At 32.4% G+C, this 16659-nt stretch overlaps 2 protein-coding genes across 3 annotated transcripts; one reads left to right on the forward strand and one right to left on the reverse strand.

Annotated features, from left to right (window-relative positions):
* Window positions 1-4545: 4545 nt before the first annotated feature.
* On the reverse strand, window positions 4546-8706 carry LOC112521845 (uncharacterized protein DDB_G0271670-like). 2 transcript variants are annotated; one of them, XM_025130836.1, is made up of 3 exons: window positions 8649-8706; window positions 5413-6542; window positions 4546-5292 (listed from the first exon to the last, which is right to left on the reverse strand). In XM_025130836.1, the coding sequence occupies exons 2-3, from the start codon at window positions 6540-6542 to the stop codon at window positions 4671-4673; spliced, it is 1752 nt and encodes a 583-aa protein (XP_024986604.1). In that variant the 5' UTR covers window positions 8649-8706; the 3' UTR covers window positions 4546-4670. The 2 variants fall into 2 exon arrangements, with proteins under 2 accessions (XP_024986604.1, XP_024986603.1); XM_025130835.1 differs by having other exon boundaries at window positions 4546-6542.
* A 3774-nt stretch (window positions 8707-12480) lies between these two features.
* Window positions 12481-14986, forward strand: LOC112521290 (ubiquitin-conjugating enzyme E2 variant 1D-like). Its single transcript, XM_025130060.1, has 4 exons — window positions 12481-12629; window positions 13915-14054; window positions 14328-14453; window positions 14645-14986. The coding sequence occupies exons 1-4, from the start codon at window positions 12596-12598 to the stop codon at window positions 14783-14785; spliced, it is 441 nt and encodes a 146-aa protein (XP_024985828.1). The 5' UTR covers window positions 12481-12595; the 3' UTR covers window positions 14786-14986.
* The last annotated feature ends 1673 nt before the right edge of the window (window positions 14987-16659 follow it).

Consider the following 16659-nt stretch of genomic DNA (forward strand, 5'->3'; position numbering starts at 1 on the left):
ATGACAGTTGACTTGACGAATCTTTAAGCATATTCCCTGTAGTCTTTCTCGTAGAGGGGTCATATGGGTAATATTACGTAATGGTTAATTATGTAAACAACAATGAGTTATAAACCATAAGAATAAAAACCGTGATTTCAAAATTACCGACATATATATAATAAATTTCAAAGATGGAAAAAATTAATTTACTTAAAAATACGACATTAATTGACATATAAAGCGGTGTCAAACGGAGGTGGAGTATAGGTCGGTTTGTATACATTCATAAGATGCCACGTCAGATAGTTCCATAATTGACCAATGAGAAGGTCAATTCTTTGACCAATAAATATGAAAACAAAATGTCAAAGAAAATACATCACACGACCATACTTTTTCTTTATATTTAAAAGAAATTTTAATTATATTTTAAATGAAATCCAACAACAACAGCAGATAACAAGAAGTTTACTTTCAAGTAAAATGTTTATTAAAAAATAACTACGTTTTAAAATAAATATTTATAATAAAAAGATATAATTTTAAAAATGTAATTATAATATTTTTATTAATTAATTAAAAGATAATTTTACACTTAATTATATAAAGAGAGAAATTTTCTCAACCTCATAAATAATTAATTAAGAGTAGAATAGAAAAGTAGATTTTTATTTTAAAAAAATAAACACATTAAAATAATAACGTAGATATTTATTTAGAAATAAAGGTTTATGATTATTTGCCTACAAAGATTTGTGTTGTTTAGTTAATTGATATCTTATCTGGTTACCATGAAAAGGTTAAAGAAAAAATAGATACGAAAGAAAATAATAATTAAATTTTAATAATTTACAACACATGATTCATGGAGTGATATTGAATTAAAAAAGAGAAACCTAAAACATCATCAATCAAAGGATTAGGAATGAATCACAAGAAAGTTAAACAACAATTTAATGACTATTATATATATACATACATATATATATATATATATATATATATATATATATATATAAATGATTTTATGAGAAGAACAGTTAAAATGAAAAAGTGAGAAGAGATCAAGACCCTTGATCATTTTTAATCACACCCCATCCATAAATTATGTTTTCCATGAGAATTGATTTGGTGCATCTTGGTACATCTCAGGGGTGGATATCCATTCTCATAATAATTTCTTTTCTCACCAGAATCCAACTATATATATCTATACTATATTATAAAGCATTTGACAAAAAACTCTTAAAAGTCATTTTTTATGCATGAAGTACTGTTTATTGATGCATATTACGTAAAATTCAAGATTAAAAATAAATTGTACGTAAATACAACTTATTAAAACTTTATGTTTAAATTCGTGTAACTAACTGTAGATAAACATAGTCAAATACAAGATAAACATTTCATTTTAAATATAAAAAATAAAATATAATTAGGATAATTATTGAGTTTTAACAGAATACTTAATTATTATCTTTATAAAAAAATATATTATTAAATCAAAAATAAATTACTTAGTTATTAAATTTAAATTAAATTATAATAAAAATAGTTAATTTGATACTAATATTGATATATTTATTTTCGAAATTTTATAATATCTTTAAATTTTTATTCAAAAATAGAAACATTATCATTTTCTCAAAACCACATAAAAACTGTATTAAAACATCTACAGAGACGGAATAAAACGAAACACTAAAATCGAGATATATTTCGCTGTATTGCACGGATACCATTCTAGTATCTTAAAGAATAAAGAAAAATGATTATTACAACATAACTGATTTTGACTGTATGAATATAAATTACGTCCTAAAATAAATGTCTATCTTAATATTTTAGTTTGTTTATAAAATAAGTGTCAGATTTTAAAACTAAATGTCTCTAGATGGAGAAAATTTATCTTTTTATAATAGAGTATTATTGTTATGGGTTAGGCTCAAGTGCGAATGGAATTATGATGAGAATGATAAGAAATGATCTTCACCCTTGGATCATTCTTAATTGAAGATCAACAGTAATAAGATGCGCATGACCAATTCAAAAATTGACCCATATCTATCATGTGCGTCAATTTATGAATCAACATGTGTAACTCATCAAGCACATGCGGCTCAACTAAAGCATGAAATGATTTATGTTAGTTCCAAATTTAGGAATACTCAACGTATTGCTTCCGACACTTAATAATGCTAGTAAAATGATATAGGGAAAACATCTAACAAAAGTTTGTACACAAATAATATACAATAGAACTATCGAACCTTAAAACATGGGTTACACTTTAGGGTGTGCTAAAACATTCTCCAAAATTCGTAATATGACAAAACCAAATTAAAATATTTAACAGAGCATGAAATAATTTATGCAACAAGGTGATTCAAGCATACACATGTACCTGTAAATTCACAACAACACTGGGCAAGTGCAACTATGAAAGTACCATACGTGAAAATCCTTGATACCATTGATGAAACTATCTCTTTTGACCTCAAGATATTCCATCTTAAAATGCCTAATCTCCAAACATAAGGAAGATGTCCCCAAATAGCTAGAACCTTCTCATGCCTCTAACTAGCACTCGATTCATCACAATGTCGCTAGTATCAAACCCTAAGAAGGACCTGATGCACATGCTGACAAATAAAAATGGTTATGTTTAGCATATAGTGAGTTCAAACAGCTTCATCATAATTATAAAACAATACAACTTAAAGATTGCTTATTTAAAACATGATTTGTCAAATGAAATGTTTTTATCGTAAAAGCAACATCTTTCCAAAACCCACCATTGTGTGATGAAAGCTCTAAATTAAAATATCCATTCAATATGAATTCAAAACTCAATACTCACTTCCAAAACATAATTAAAGTTTAATGTCCAAATATTGTAAACAAGGAATAAAAACTCTATATCCAAAAATACCCAGAACATGGATAAGGTTCGTTACTCAAAACCATGAATCATGGAAAACATTTCATACTCAAAACAACACGGAAAACATGGATAATACACTATCCGAAAATAACACCTTTTGACGAATGGGAGACATGTATCCATCGAATGTGGCGAATATACTGACAAGAAGAAACCTCCGTTGAAAAGACTAGGTCCCCGGCTTGAGTCTTTGCGAGTTCATCCCAAGTTGTTACGCACCTTTGGATCCCATCCGTACTTTATCCACGATTCCTTCGGTGTGTTTTTTCAATGATAGGGGAATGGGAAGACAACCTTAAAGAAGAAGATTCCCTCGAAAAGTAAGCTATATTCTATGTTAATAAGTTCCACTATGGATCAAACAGTCATCAAGTTCAACCACTTGCGATCTATAGCTCGAGTCCTCCGTCGATTCTAGACTATTCGTTCACTAGAAATGACAATCACTAAGGACTACACGGGCATCAAGTTCAACCACCCATGGTCTATAGTTTGATTCCTACGCTACAGATCACACGATCATCAAGTTCAACCACCTACAGTCTGTAGATTGAGTCCTCCGCAAATCCGAGTTTCTAGCTACAATACGAGGATGACTATCCCATCCAAAATTGACTCATATGACTATGGATCCATTGTGCTACAGTCTACATTACATAACCTCAATCGAATGACCAATACACTCAAAGCATGTACCTTACAAATATATGTTATAACTGCATACAACTCCAAAAGCTCGACATAGAGCAAATTAAATCGGACAAATGTCCCCGAGACTCATTTGAGTCAAAACCGAGCCAAAAGCTCAATAATTCAATTGACTATTCAATCAAAGTCATCTTAAATAATAAAACATATTTAACCGATATTTATGCAGACACATGCTCCAAAAGCATGATCAACTCAAAAATCCATCATCGGTTGGGACAATTCATTTTTCAATCAAAATCATACGATTTGCATTTCAAAATGTCCCATAATGCGACAATATGCATTTTCGAAACCAATTACACTAAAAATGCATTGTCTCGAAATAATCTTCATTTATAAGATAAATCATCAAAAGATCCCACATTTATGATTTATGTTATCCAAAAATCTCAATTACGGGTATTTCACAAGATTTATAAAATCAAATGTACCAAATATGCAAAACTCACCAAATACCACACATCAGTATCAAGTAAAACATATTAATACTTTAAAATAGACATTTTTGGCGCGTAGAAAATTGTCATGATTTTGAGTTTTTCTTAACTATTGAATACCAATATAAGCAAATTTAAGACATCAACTAAGGTTTATTTTCAGGTCAAAGATGCATTTAAAACCCGAAAATATGCATACTAAAAATCCAAGTGTTAGAGGTTCAAATCTTTCTTTTATGTTTCCCATCATAACTCTCATTCTCACACAGTCATTCGTCTTATTGTCATTTTGTTAATTAAAAAACGTAAAATTTATATATTCCTAAAATTGTATGGATTTTTCATCTGAAAAAAGGAAGAAAGTTCTGCGGTGGATCCATGAATTTTTAAAAGTAGGTATATCTTTAAGGTCTGGTTTAACCCCGGAAAAACTCAATTGTGTCGATTTGACACACTACATCACATCAAATGTTTTCAAAAATACTACTGAATGGTATTAAGAGTAATCATATATTCAATCTCCCTACCAAAAAGCACGTTAGAACATATAGCAAACATCAAGTATCAAAAACACATGTTAACCTGCTAAACAAGCTTTATGCTGAATGCAAGCTTTTATCAACTTCTTCTCCCCATCCGCTGCTGCTTCTCACATACTTATCAACAATGCCGAACTCTCGATTCTGCGAAATCCTCCGTGCATAGTTCTCTGTTGAAATCGCACCCTTTTTAAGCCTCCTATAATATATTACCTCCCACGGCCACAACCGGCCACAACCGAAATACGACTCCTTATCATCAGTTCTTTCATCTTGCTTCAACCCATAGTGTTTTATCACCATCAACATCTCTTCTGACGTTATGATCATCGACTTACTACTCCTCTTCTCGGATCTTGAATCGTCTTCTGATTCATGATTCACCATTGCTGTCACTCGCTCTTCTTTGAGATCCGGAGTTCCTCTCTGACTAGTTGGGGACCGAATCGACTCAGTAACACCATCATCCAAATGGGTATCTTCTTCACACTTTTGAATATGGTTTGTATCCATGGTATCAAGTTTAGGATTTTCAAAACCTGTATCTACTTCCTTCTGTGGAGCACTAGCAGCCTTTGTCAAAGAAGGTGTTGAAGACCGGACAGACGATGTGGATACATACAAGGATGCATGAGAGCTTGAACGGGACCTAGAACCTGATCTCGATCTCGACCTCGACCTGTGATTTCTTGATCTATGACTCTGTGATCTCGAACTGAAAGTCGAAGAAGAAGAAGAAGAAGAAGAAGAAGAAGAAGAAGCCATAGAACGAGATTTTAAATTCAAGTTTGAAGCAAACCTAGTGGTGGGCTGTGAGTATTTTGAGCATGACTTGGATCTAGACAACTTGCCATCTGAATAGATGGGACTTGAGTTCGGCCTCCTTGATTTCCTTGCACGATGCCTTTCTGGACTTTCACTTTCCCTTGTCCGTTTAATTCTCTCGTTATTGATTCCATTATCTGCAGGAGAACAATCAGTCCGATGATGCTTCCGATAACTAGGCACCTCTCTACTGCCCTTATGTGACCTTATGGTTACAGCATTTCTACTGGGTCGCTCCCTTCCTCGTGAGTCAGATTTGATCCTTCTCAATTCATCTTCACCTTTACCGATGTAATTGCTTTTATCATTTCGTTTATGGTCAAACCTGTTGAGCTTCTTCTTGGATGCTCTTTCTTGAGGACAGTTTCGCATTTTATGGCCCAATTCTCCACAGTTATAACATCCCTGCTGACCCAATTCTCGCATTTGCACAACCCCTTTTCTTTTAGGGACGACTTCTACCGTAGGCGAGCCACCTTGATGAACATCATGATTGATTTCATCATCATCCCTTTTGTCCTCGTCACCGTAAGGTTCATAACGGTCAAACTCTGAAACATCTTCCAATTCATTTGCATTTGGTGGGTCATCGATCTGCTCTTCCCATCTATCATTTTCCAAGAAGTTCTCACTTGGACCTACACCAGTATCTGCCAATTCTTCCTTCATACCATAAGTTTCAGCATTGTCTGGATCACAATTTGTTGCATCTTCAGGTTCATCTGCTGGACTAAATATTCTACCAACTGTATCTGGTTGCTTATAACCCATCCTAGAATCCTGTCGACCATCTGATGACAATTTCCCCTTAACATAATTTTCTTTTCGGGAGTTCCTTCCCTGCCGAGAAACGTATGATTTCCCACCTCTAACTCTGGGCACTGGCCTCGGCTGCCTGTTTGACCACGAAAGTATTAACAGCTCACCACATATCTTCTTTCCCCGAAGCGTTTTAAGAGCTCTCTCAGCATTCACAGGATAATCATAAACTACAAAACCAAATTTATCCCTCACTTGTATACTACACCGGCCAAACCTTCGGAAAACACGTTCAAGCTCGTCTCTACGGACTCTAGAGGAAAGATTTCCAAGATGCAAAGACATCTTACAATGCCAAAAAAAAAAAAAATTACAATGTTAGCCTAGAGAGAATGAGGATGAGTGCAAAATTTGCCTGCGAATATTTTGTTAAAAACGCTTAATTAAATGTGTCTAGATAGTAATCTGTTCCCTTCTCTAATTTCCCTTCTTGCACCAATAATATCGGAAAAAAATTGCAGGGTCACGTTTGGTGGTGCTTGTTTGCATCTTGATGGGTCTGACTGGATGTGAATGGTGCTTGATTGTATCAAATAGTATTCTTGTAAAAAAATATTTCAAATAGATAAAATGGTAATCTTTTTTTTGTCATTGATACAGAACACTTGATCAAAAACAATAGTTTTTAGTCTAGCACCAATTTCAGACAGAGCTTCTAAAATATCTAGACCTCTCTGTTCATTCTAATTGTGTTGTTGGAAATTTTCATAGATAGAAATAGAACAACATTAGGCATGGATAGCAGTACTGTACATGAATATCGTGATTGACAAAATATTTTCAAAATCTAGGGCTAAATTCAAGATGCATCCCCACTAAAATTTGGTCGGTATCCCTAGAGACTAGCAGAGTCATCCATGACTAACAACGTGTCTCTGCACACGCAACGGCTGTTTATTTACCACTAGCCTCATTCTAAATCGATTCATTGCGCAAATACGGACCTTGTGCAGCAATAGTGATATTCCAATTTGGTGTCTCAATAACAAAAAGACCCAGCCCAAGAAGATATTAAGCTACCAATTAAGAATTAGTTATGATCACAACAATATGAGACTAGGACAACAAAAACATACAGTTACTTCTACAGAATCCCAATAAAAATGGTTGCATATACCTCTTATCAAGACAGAACAAAGATAAAAAGTATACGGGGTAAATGCCACCACCATCTCCCCTCAAAAGATAACTATAGCAAGGCAAACCCAATTCAACAAACATAAAAAAGATAGAATAAACGACAAGAGTATCTTAAGACTGATGAAAAACATCAGAACCACCCTTCGAAAACAATACAAGAGAAGGGCACCGCAATAGAGGGTGACCGCCAACGAGTTGAAGCTGCGAAAGGTTGATGGTGCCTCACAAAAATGATGTGGAGACAGTTGGCAGGAGGACAATAGTGCCAGAAAAATTTGCTAATATGACCAGAGGAGAAAGAACAGATGAGACAAGGTCGTGATACTTGTTGATCAAAGGGAAGTCTTAGTTGGGTTAGGCGGCCAAGGGGTTTGAAAAGGGGATAGCTGCCAAGGTTTGGGGGTCAAAGGGTGACTAGAAGAGATTTAGAAATGTGATCAAGAGAGACGTTTACTCAGGGAGGTTTCTGACCATTGACATTGGACGAGGGTTGTTGAGGGTAGAACGATAACATGGGGAACGGTAGCTTGAATGGGACGGAAACTAAGAGATGAAGGTGGGACTAATGTTGTAGACAAACAGCATAGGAGAAGACAGTGAAATCTGCTGAAGGAAGAGAAACCACAAGCAAAAGGCTGGCAATGGGAGGGGAATTTAAAATTTGAGATGGTTGAAATTAGAAACCAAGATGGAGAAAAAAACTTTAGAGAGAAAAGATTAGTGCAGATAGCCATGAATTCACCTCAAGATGGGTGGCAAAGGTTTAATTCAATTAATGTTCCTTGCACCTCGTTGTAAGCTTGATCCATCAACAATGGAAGACAACTATACAGAAAAGCCCTGGAAGTTGAAGCATAGAGTACCAAGAATTAAAAGCAAACCATTCAACAAACTCATTAGATATTAACAGTCTGATTTCTGTCGTTGTGTGAAGTTGGACTGCAAATACTTATTAAGTTCGTAATTCAACGATAGTGCAGTGGAACATAACCCCAATAATCCGTAAATTATGTTATCAAGAACAGCACAAAGGGATTTGGCATTGATAAGAGCAGGGATTTAATAACATACATAGAAGAAAACCCAAAAGAAAAATCAACTCATCGAGTCCCAAAGATCAGATGTTAATTATATTAAAACCCCAGAAGTTCAAAGAGGGGAATTTATCAAACACGTTATATGCACAAGAGTTTCAACTTCAAATAATGATAAAAATGGTGTGTAATACCCAGTTGAGTTAGGAATTGTCACCTGAAAAACGATTGAAATCGTGCCTCTGATTATAGATGAATCAAATCTCCGGGATAGTTTGGCCTTCTAGGTCTCTCCGATGTGCATACTCGAACCTTCGATCCCCTCGAAATTTAAACTGTTCATAAAAGAACCACATCACGTGCGATTTGATGAACTTGAAAAAAAGTAAATTACGTTTTCCGTCCTTATGCTTTGTTAAAATTGCGTATTTTGTCCCTGTAATATAAAATTTTTCGTTTTTCATCTTTATAGTTCGTAATTCATTTTTATTTTCTTTTTCTGAATCCAAAACAATGCTTTCAACTATGTATAACTAAAATAAAATTTGATTGTAAACCTTAGAAACAAAAAAAAAATTAATTAAATATAAAGATGAAAATCGTAATTTTAAAATCATAAAAATAAAAATGGAATTTTTAACAAACCATAAGGACTAAAAAGGTAATTTACTCTTTAAAAGAACAAATAATCGAAATATTTGATATTGTTTATTTGAAACAATTTATGTTTTTCTATAAAATTATTTATCAATTTATTATAAGTTAAAAGCGTTTAACTTCTTTAAAAACTTCTTATTACCGGTTTGGCATCGGTATAAGTTATTTATCTAAACGCTCAAAAATGTTTATTACCGGTGTCATATCGGAATAAGTAAATAAGTTGTTTTTATAAGCAATCTCAAACAATTCCTTATGTAAACTAAAAATATTGTTTAGTTATTCATTTAAAACTTATTATCTTATATTATCTATACTATATTATAAAGTATTTGATAAAAACTTTTAAAAACCATTTTTATGCATTAAATACTGTTTATTGATACATATTACTTAAAGTTCAAAATTACAAGTAAATTGTGTGTATGTACAAGTTATTAAAGTTGGATGTTTGAATTCGTGTAACTAACTATAGATAAACATAATCAAATACTGGATAGGTATAAAAAATCTAAAATATATTTAGAATAATCATTGAATTCTAATAAAATACTAATTTTTATCTTTATAAAAAACTTATATTATTTAACCAAAAATAAATGACATCATAACTAAATCTAAATTAAATGATAATAAAAATTTTGATTAAAGAAATTACACAAAAAAAAACTTTTAAATATTTAATTTAATACTAAAATAGATGCATTTTAAGAAAAAATATGATACCTTCAATTTTGTATTTTATTCAAAAAATAAAAATATTATCGATTTTTAGTACCAAATAAAATCGTATTATAACATCGACGGAGACAGAATAAAATGAAACATTTAAATCAAGATGTATCTCGCTGCATTGCACGAGTACTATTCTAGTTATAACTAAAACAAACTATAAAAAATAGTAATCATATTTTATACATTTAAAATTATATAGTTAACAATTAATCGTATTTTGTAACATTAGTTAATGAGTAAATTACCTTTTTTTCATCCCTATGATTTGTTAAAAATCATGGATTGCATCTTTATGGTTTTAAAATTTCCGTTTTTCATTCCTATGTTTTGTAACTTATTTCTATTTTAGTCCCTAAGGTTAAAACACTAACTTTTAAGTATGAAGAATAAAAATAGAAATGAATTGTAAACCATATGGACGAAATAAATAATAATATATAAATTAAAAGGACTAAAAATGTAAAAAAATTATAAAAACCATAGGGATAACAATTGTAATTTCAAAACCATAAAAAAGAAAATTGGAACTTTTAACGAACCATAGAAACTAAAAACGTAATTTATTCTTAGTTAATTTATTAAATAAATAGATTATTATATATATATAGAAAATTAATTAAAAAAAAACAAAGATTTAACCCTCCTTTATTGAAAACAAAAAAGAAAAAAACCCTCTTTGGTCTATAAATTGAAAAGGGATGTTTGAGTTTCTATGCTTAATGCGTCCTTTCATATTAAAATACTTACGAAAGGCGAAAAAACAACGTCCAGTAAGAAAAAGAAATTGCAACTGGAAGAGACCAAAACAGAGAAGTTGTGAGGCTCCTCAAATCACGACCAATGCCTAAAACAGTGAGCACGAGGTCCATTGAAACAATAATAATTGGACTTCAAAAAGACAATTAACAGGTTTGCTTAGTATCCTTTGTAAAGACCTGTTATTTCAATAACTTCAAATCAAGTATAAAGTCGTCCAACCTATTGTTCTTCAAAATGATCGAGATTTATTTATTTTATTATAAAACACGCTTATTTCCTTGCTTGCAAAAAACAAAGATATTCCTTTGAGGATTCTTCTCAAAAGTTGTTGATTCGGGTCCTGTAGACCACTAAGGATTTTCCTAACTGTCTTCAAAATGCATGGAATTAATGGAAGTGTACGAAAACTGATCAAGACACCCACAATTGACAAAAAGAGAAAGAAAAAAGAATATATTTTGGGATAAAAAAGAAGAAGCATGTATATATAACAAGATAACGATGAATCATGTATTTTTCATGAAGCATGTAAACTCAGTCGAAAACCAAGTTGGTTGTTTGTTTGGTGTTTAATTAAATCATGTATGGATAAAGCTGCATATGTGAATTATTTGCTTAAATAGATTGGAAAGATTTTTGTTTGAGTTTTTTTTTTTCATAAGTGAAATAAGCATGTTTTTTTTGTCGAAATAAAAGTTTAGAAAACACTTAACTTTTGCATAAAGCTTCTCCTAAAAACTTAATGAATAAGTTACATTATATATCATTAAATCATTATTAAAAGGGAAAATTGCATCAAAATGGAACCAACTTTCATCTGATTCCTATTTTGGAGAACCAACTTTCAAAATCGTCATTTAGGGGTCTCTATCAAACTTTTTGTTTATTTAAGGGTCTGATTGATCTGTTGAACATGTAACAGATAATTTAATGGTCTCTACCAAACTTTTGGTTTGATTTGCCAAATTTGATTTAAACTTTAATATTGATACGGATTGGTTAGATATAAAAATCTTGAATGTGATATTTAATATTTATTGTTTATTGCATCAATTAATCTTTTTCTACTAAATTGATTTTTTTATTACATTAGTAAAAAACAATTTTTATTGTGGTAATTTGGATTGTTTTTTGAAAAAATCTTCAATTTGATATCATGAATTTAAAAAAACGAGATTTGAAATGAAAAATAGATTTTATTGCATTAATTTTTGGAAAAGAAATGAATTTTAGTTATTTTTTATAATTATTTTGCAAGTTGGTTACCCAATATAGGAATCAGGTGCAAGTTGGTTCCCCAAAATAACGATTTTGAAAGTTAGTTCCTTAAGGGTGCGTTTGGTATGCAGACTACATGGGACAGGACGGCACAAAAAAAATAGTCTCATGTTTGGCATGCCATGGACAAAAAAACATGAGACAAAGTGAGACTATTTTTAATTTTAATGGGACAAATCTTGATATTTCTTGTTCCACCAAAAAATGTGAAACAACATGGGACTAAAGTTTAAATGATAATATTTTGGTTGATTTGTTGTCATTTTACAATCATTATATGATATAAAATAACATTAAACAACATTTAGGGGTAATATGGTCATTTTAATAGTTTTGTTCCGTCCTGCCCTAGTCGTACCAAACATAGGGCATACAATTAATCTTGTCCTGTCCCGTCTTATCTCATCCAGTCTGCATACCAAATACTACCTAAAATAAAAATAAGGTAAAAGCTGATTTCATTTTGATGCAATTTTCCTTTACTAAAAGTGATGGATTAGTAATCGAATAAACGTGACTTCCGTTAGACTCGTTAAATGTGAAAAGACATGTTTTTCTTTGTTGTTGTCCTCTTGGACGGACCCACTGCTCTAAAGGGTATTTTGCTCATCTTTATTCCCTCCCACTCACCTCTTTTTACCTTCTTTACATCCTTCCTCCATCTCTCCTTTCTGTTTCTCCCTCATCAAATCCATATCTTCATATCAAAGAACAGCCCATTTCTGTAGTGGATCCATGACGCTTGGCTCAGGAGGATCCAGTATCGTCGGTGAGTCGTTTTCATACAACCAACCATATATTCAATCGATCTTCTCGCCTATGTCCCAGATTCCTTATTGTTTCAAGTAACTTCCAGATTGATTCTTCAATTGGGTTTGTAACTAGTTACATTGAACTAACAACCCTAGATCAATTTCCCATCTGCTTTCTTTGTTTGCGATATCTACCCTACTATATGCTTTGGGTTTAATTTTATGATCTGTTGATGGGTTATGTTTCCTGTTGGAATTTGTGGGTAGAGGGTTTATGGCGTTTCTAATGACTATAATACACTGAAGTTACTTCTGTGATCACTTGATTATGGATGGATGCTTAATTAGTAAATCTGTTGTTTTTATTATGAAATATGGGTTGATCCTATCTGTTGATGAATTTCTGATTCATCTGTGAAGATAAAAACAGCCAATAAGAATTAGTTGAAATTCGGTAAATTCATTCTAGATGTCAATAGAAGGTTTATATGTAGCTGTTCAGCTGTTCTTAATTTAATAGGCTGCTGGCTTAATGACTCATTTTGGGGTGCTTCTTTTTCTATTATTTTGTGTTTTTTTCTGTGTGTGGCTTCTTTTTTTAGTTCAATATGATTGTGATTAATGGCTGTCTGAATATCTTGTTCATGGCTAAATGTATCCTGAAAGAATGCTTTATGTCGAGTGTGGAGTTGATCTCATTGTTTACTTGTTTTGAATAGGCTGATCTTATATCTAAGTTTGTAATTAGCCAATAAGTTAGAACTTCATCTTTCATTTGAGCTTATTGAATAAACCCCGTTTGATTAGACATAGGTTAGCTGATAAGCTGGCTTTTGGGTCTTTTTTTTTGCATGTTTGTTAGCAGCTTAATGGGCTTAATGAGACTCATAGCTTATTTGGTCAGCTATACATGTCTGTTTGGTAATGGCTTAATTATTTATAAAGTGGCTTATTCAGTAAGCTTCTAGGTGGGTTATGCAGAAAGCCAAGTTTTTCCAACCCTGGCCTTCCCAAATTAAAAAACACGCTCCTTCCATCACCCAAACAAAAATAATCTCAATCTATACAGACAGATTAATCCACACCGACAACTTCATCCATGCAAGACTTAAATGGAAAATCGTCTAGCTATTCATATAGTTTTTATCAAACACGACTAGTTTATCATCTAACAACTTGCTGCATATCAGCTAGTTTGCCAAACATAACCTTAAATAATTATAATATGGGTTGGAGTTGAAAGCCTTCGAATCAATTACAGATGCAAAAATGTTGGCTTTAAGTATTTGAAGTTTCTTGCAGTGCCTCGAAACTTCAGATTGCTGGAGGAGCTTGAACGTGGAGAAAAGGGTATTGGAGATGGCACCGTGAGTTATGGAATGGACGATGGTGATGATATTTACATGCGATCTTGGACAGGCACCATCATTGGCCCTCACAACGTAACAATCTTTTTCCCGTCTCTGCAACTTGAGTTTTCATTTTTTTTTCAGAAATCGACATTTTGATGCATACTTGGGATTCTTTAATCATCATTGTTGCTCAGAATCGTTAGGTCTCACTTAGTATAGATTTGATGATGACACTATCGCTTATAAACACTCGGCATTTTGGTTCTTATTTTAAAGTCGCTGACACTAAAGCTCACTGATTGGTTAAGGTTATGTTTTTGTATCGAACATAAGAAAAATGCTTTCTTTTTTGTGGGTTTTCAGTCTGTACACGAAGGGCGTATCTACCAGTTGAAGCTATTTTGCGACAAAGATTACCCGGAGAAGCCTCCTAGTGTGCGCTTCCATTCTCGGGTTAACATAACTTGCGTTAACCATGAAACCGGAGTGGTAACAACTATTACTATTTGCAACATTTATCATGTATTTAATTATCTTTATGAGGGGCCTTAAGAAGGAAATTCTTAATGGTCTTGAGGAGACTTGAACCGGCAACCTGTGGGGAGGAGTTCCGAGGTCGAATTGTCATATGCCAATTGAGCTGGCTCTCAAGGTTTATGCATTTAATTTATGGTTTGTAGGTTGAAGCAAAGAAGTTTGGGATATTGGGGAACTGGCAAAGAGAGTACACGATGGAAGATATACTGATACGGTTGAAGAAAGAGATGGTGTCTCCCCATAATCGCAAGCTCGTTCAACCCCCGGAAGGTACTTATTTCTAATCGGTCGATGACGGTTTAAAAAACCAATGAAGGATGTGAAGCCATGAAGGTTTGGTGGTATAATGGGACTTTACCCATCATGTTGGTGTCAAATGTTTAATATATGTATCATTTTGGTTTGTTGTGTAAGAATATGTGAAACGTTCACAGATTATTTTTTTTAAAAGCTCGTGAAGAAATGAAAAGGAAGATTCCAACGTATATTTGAATTGAATAATAGAAGAAGGGCATGAAGAGTGAAATCTTAAATTTTGGCATAATTTAAGTAAATAACTAATCTTCTTATAAGGAATAATTCAAAGAAAAATGGAAGACTTTGATCTTTTTTAAATATTCTCATTGTCATGTTCATCCGATAAAATAAGGTGGCATTTGCTTTTTCAGATATGCTGAAATCTGAAGCCTGATTTCACTTTTGATTTATAAGAGGTGGTGTTGAAGTCTAAAATTTGAACCAGTCAAACTGTTTGTTTTTGTAAACTGACAAACGTTTGAAATCTGAATCAATTCATTTTAATTGAATGCAATTGAAATATCCAATCGTTTAAACTATTTGTAAACTATCATTCAAAATTCAATTGAAATACGTCAATTGATTCAACACGCAGTAGAAAACACGAAGAAAGTCTCATAACAACTAGTGTGGTTTGTTGTGTAACAAGTGTCTGAGTGCACCTCTCATTTCTAAAGCCAATTTATCTATGACGACCTTGGTTTTACTCTTCTTATTCGGTCTAGACGGAGTTGTGCTCGATTTATCGACAGTTAGTCCTTTCTCCTCATCTCCATCCACCTCATTTTGAGTATTTTGAGTAGTGTGGATATTAGATGTAAATGATGATGATGAAATCGTAGTCATCTCATGAGTTGAACTAAGGACATAAACACGAGATCCAGTAGCAGAAGTCCCCTCGAACAAAGTTATACATAATTCATGATATACCAATGGTGACGTTTTTAAAGTTCTTGCTTTTGGATGTCCCTACATCCAAATTAAATATAATTATTTACATAATACCTATTTCTTATTTTTATCTTTGTTGATTACTACACTTAAACATCTTCAAGTTCCCGATTAATATACATTACAACCTCTCATTTCATGTTTTTTATGAGTGCTTTGCTACAGTTACCTTTTGCAAAATCAGGAACCTTTTATCCACCAAAAAGGGACATTGGCCAAGTATAGAATGCAAACAAACATCAATTCTTTATGCAAAGATTATGCAGAAATACAAAAGGAAAGAAATGGAGAAATACAGATGCAGAAATTCAAATAACATATACAAGATGCAGAAATACAGAAGGAAAGAAATGGAGAAAGGAAGATCGAACAAAGAAACAAATATGGAGATCGAATAGGTAACAACTTCATATTTGGATTTTGTCTGTCGTCACAAATTCCATTATGTAAATCATACATACTCTTAATAACTAATATAATTTGTTGTTTTTTTTTTTTTTTTATATCACTTTTTGAGGCTATGTATGTATACATAAAATAAAATAAAATAAAATAAAAGGAGAAAAATTGATGATATGGAAGTTCATTGGTTGGATGGATTTGATGATTATGTTTGTGTTTGGTGATGAAAAATGGAACGCTCCACATACCATTTTAGGACATGAAAGCACGTGCATATGCATATGCACATGCCAACAAACCTTTGATTCAAAGCTACAACTTTGAAATCGTCAATTTCAATCATCATTTACCATTTCAAAAACCCTTTTAACATCATCATCATCCAAATTGTTGGAAACTCCAAAAACACACAAATTTTGTCTTATTTTTTACTCAACTTATCATCATCCGTTGCTAAGTCATTTCTTTATCAAAAATTACACTGATTATAACTATAAATTTTTAATAA

This window comes from Cynara cardunculus (genome assembly GCF_001531365.2).
Source record: "Cynara cardunculus var. scolymus isolate 2C chromosome LG 11, CcrdV1, whole genome shotgun sequence".
Taxonomy (NCBI): domain Eukaryota; kingdom Viridiplantae; phylum Streptophyta; class Magnoliopsida; order Asterales; family Asteraceae; genus Cynara; species Cynara cardunculus.

Coding starts and splice junctions, on each gene's coding strand:
- LOC112521845 (XM_025130835.1), bottom strand. CDS start 6,542: ATGTCTTTGCATCTTGGAAATCTTTCCTCTAGAGTCCGTAGAGACGAG.
- LOC112521290 (XM_025130060.1), top strand. CDS start 12,596: ATGACGCTTGGCTCAGGAGGATCCAGTATCGTCG. Junction 14,055..14,327: donor CCATCATTGGCCCTCACAAC/GTAACAATCTTT, acceptor GTGGGTTTTCAG/TCTGTACACGAAGGGCGTAT. Junction 14,454..14,644: donor TTAACCATGAAACCGGAGTG/GTAACAACTATT, acceptor TATGGTTTGTAG/GTTGAAGCAAAGAAGTTTGG.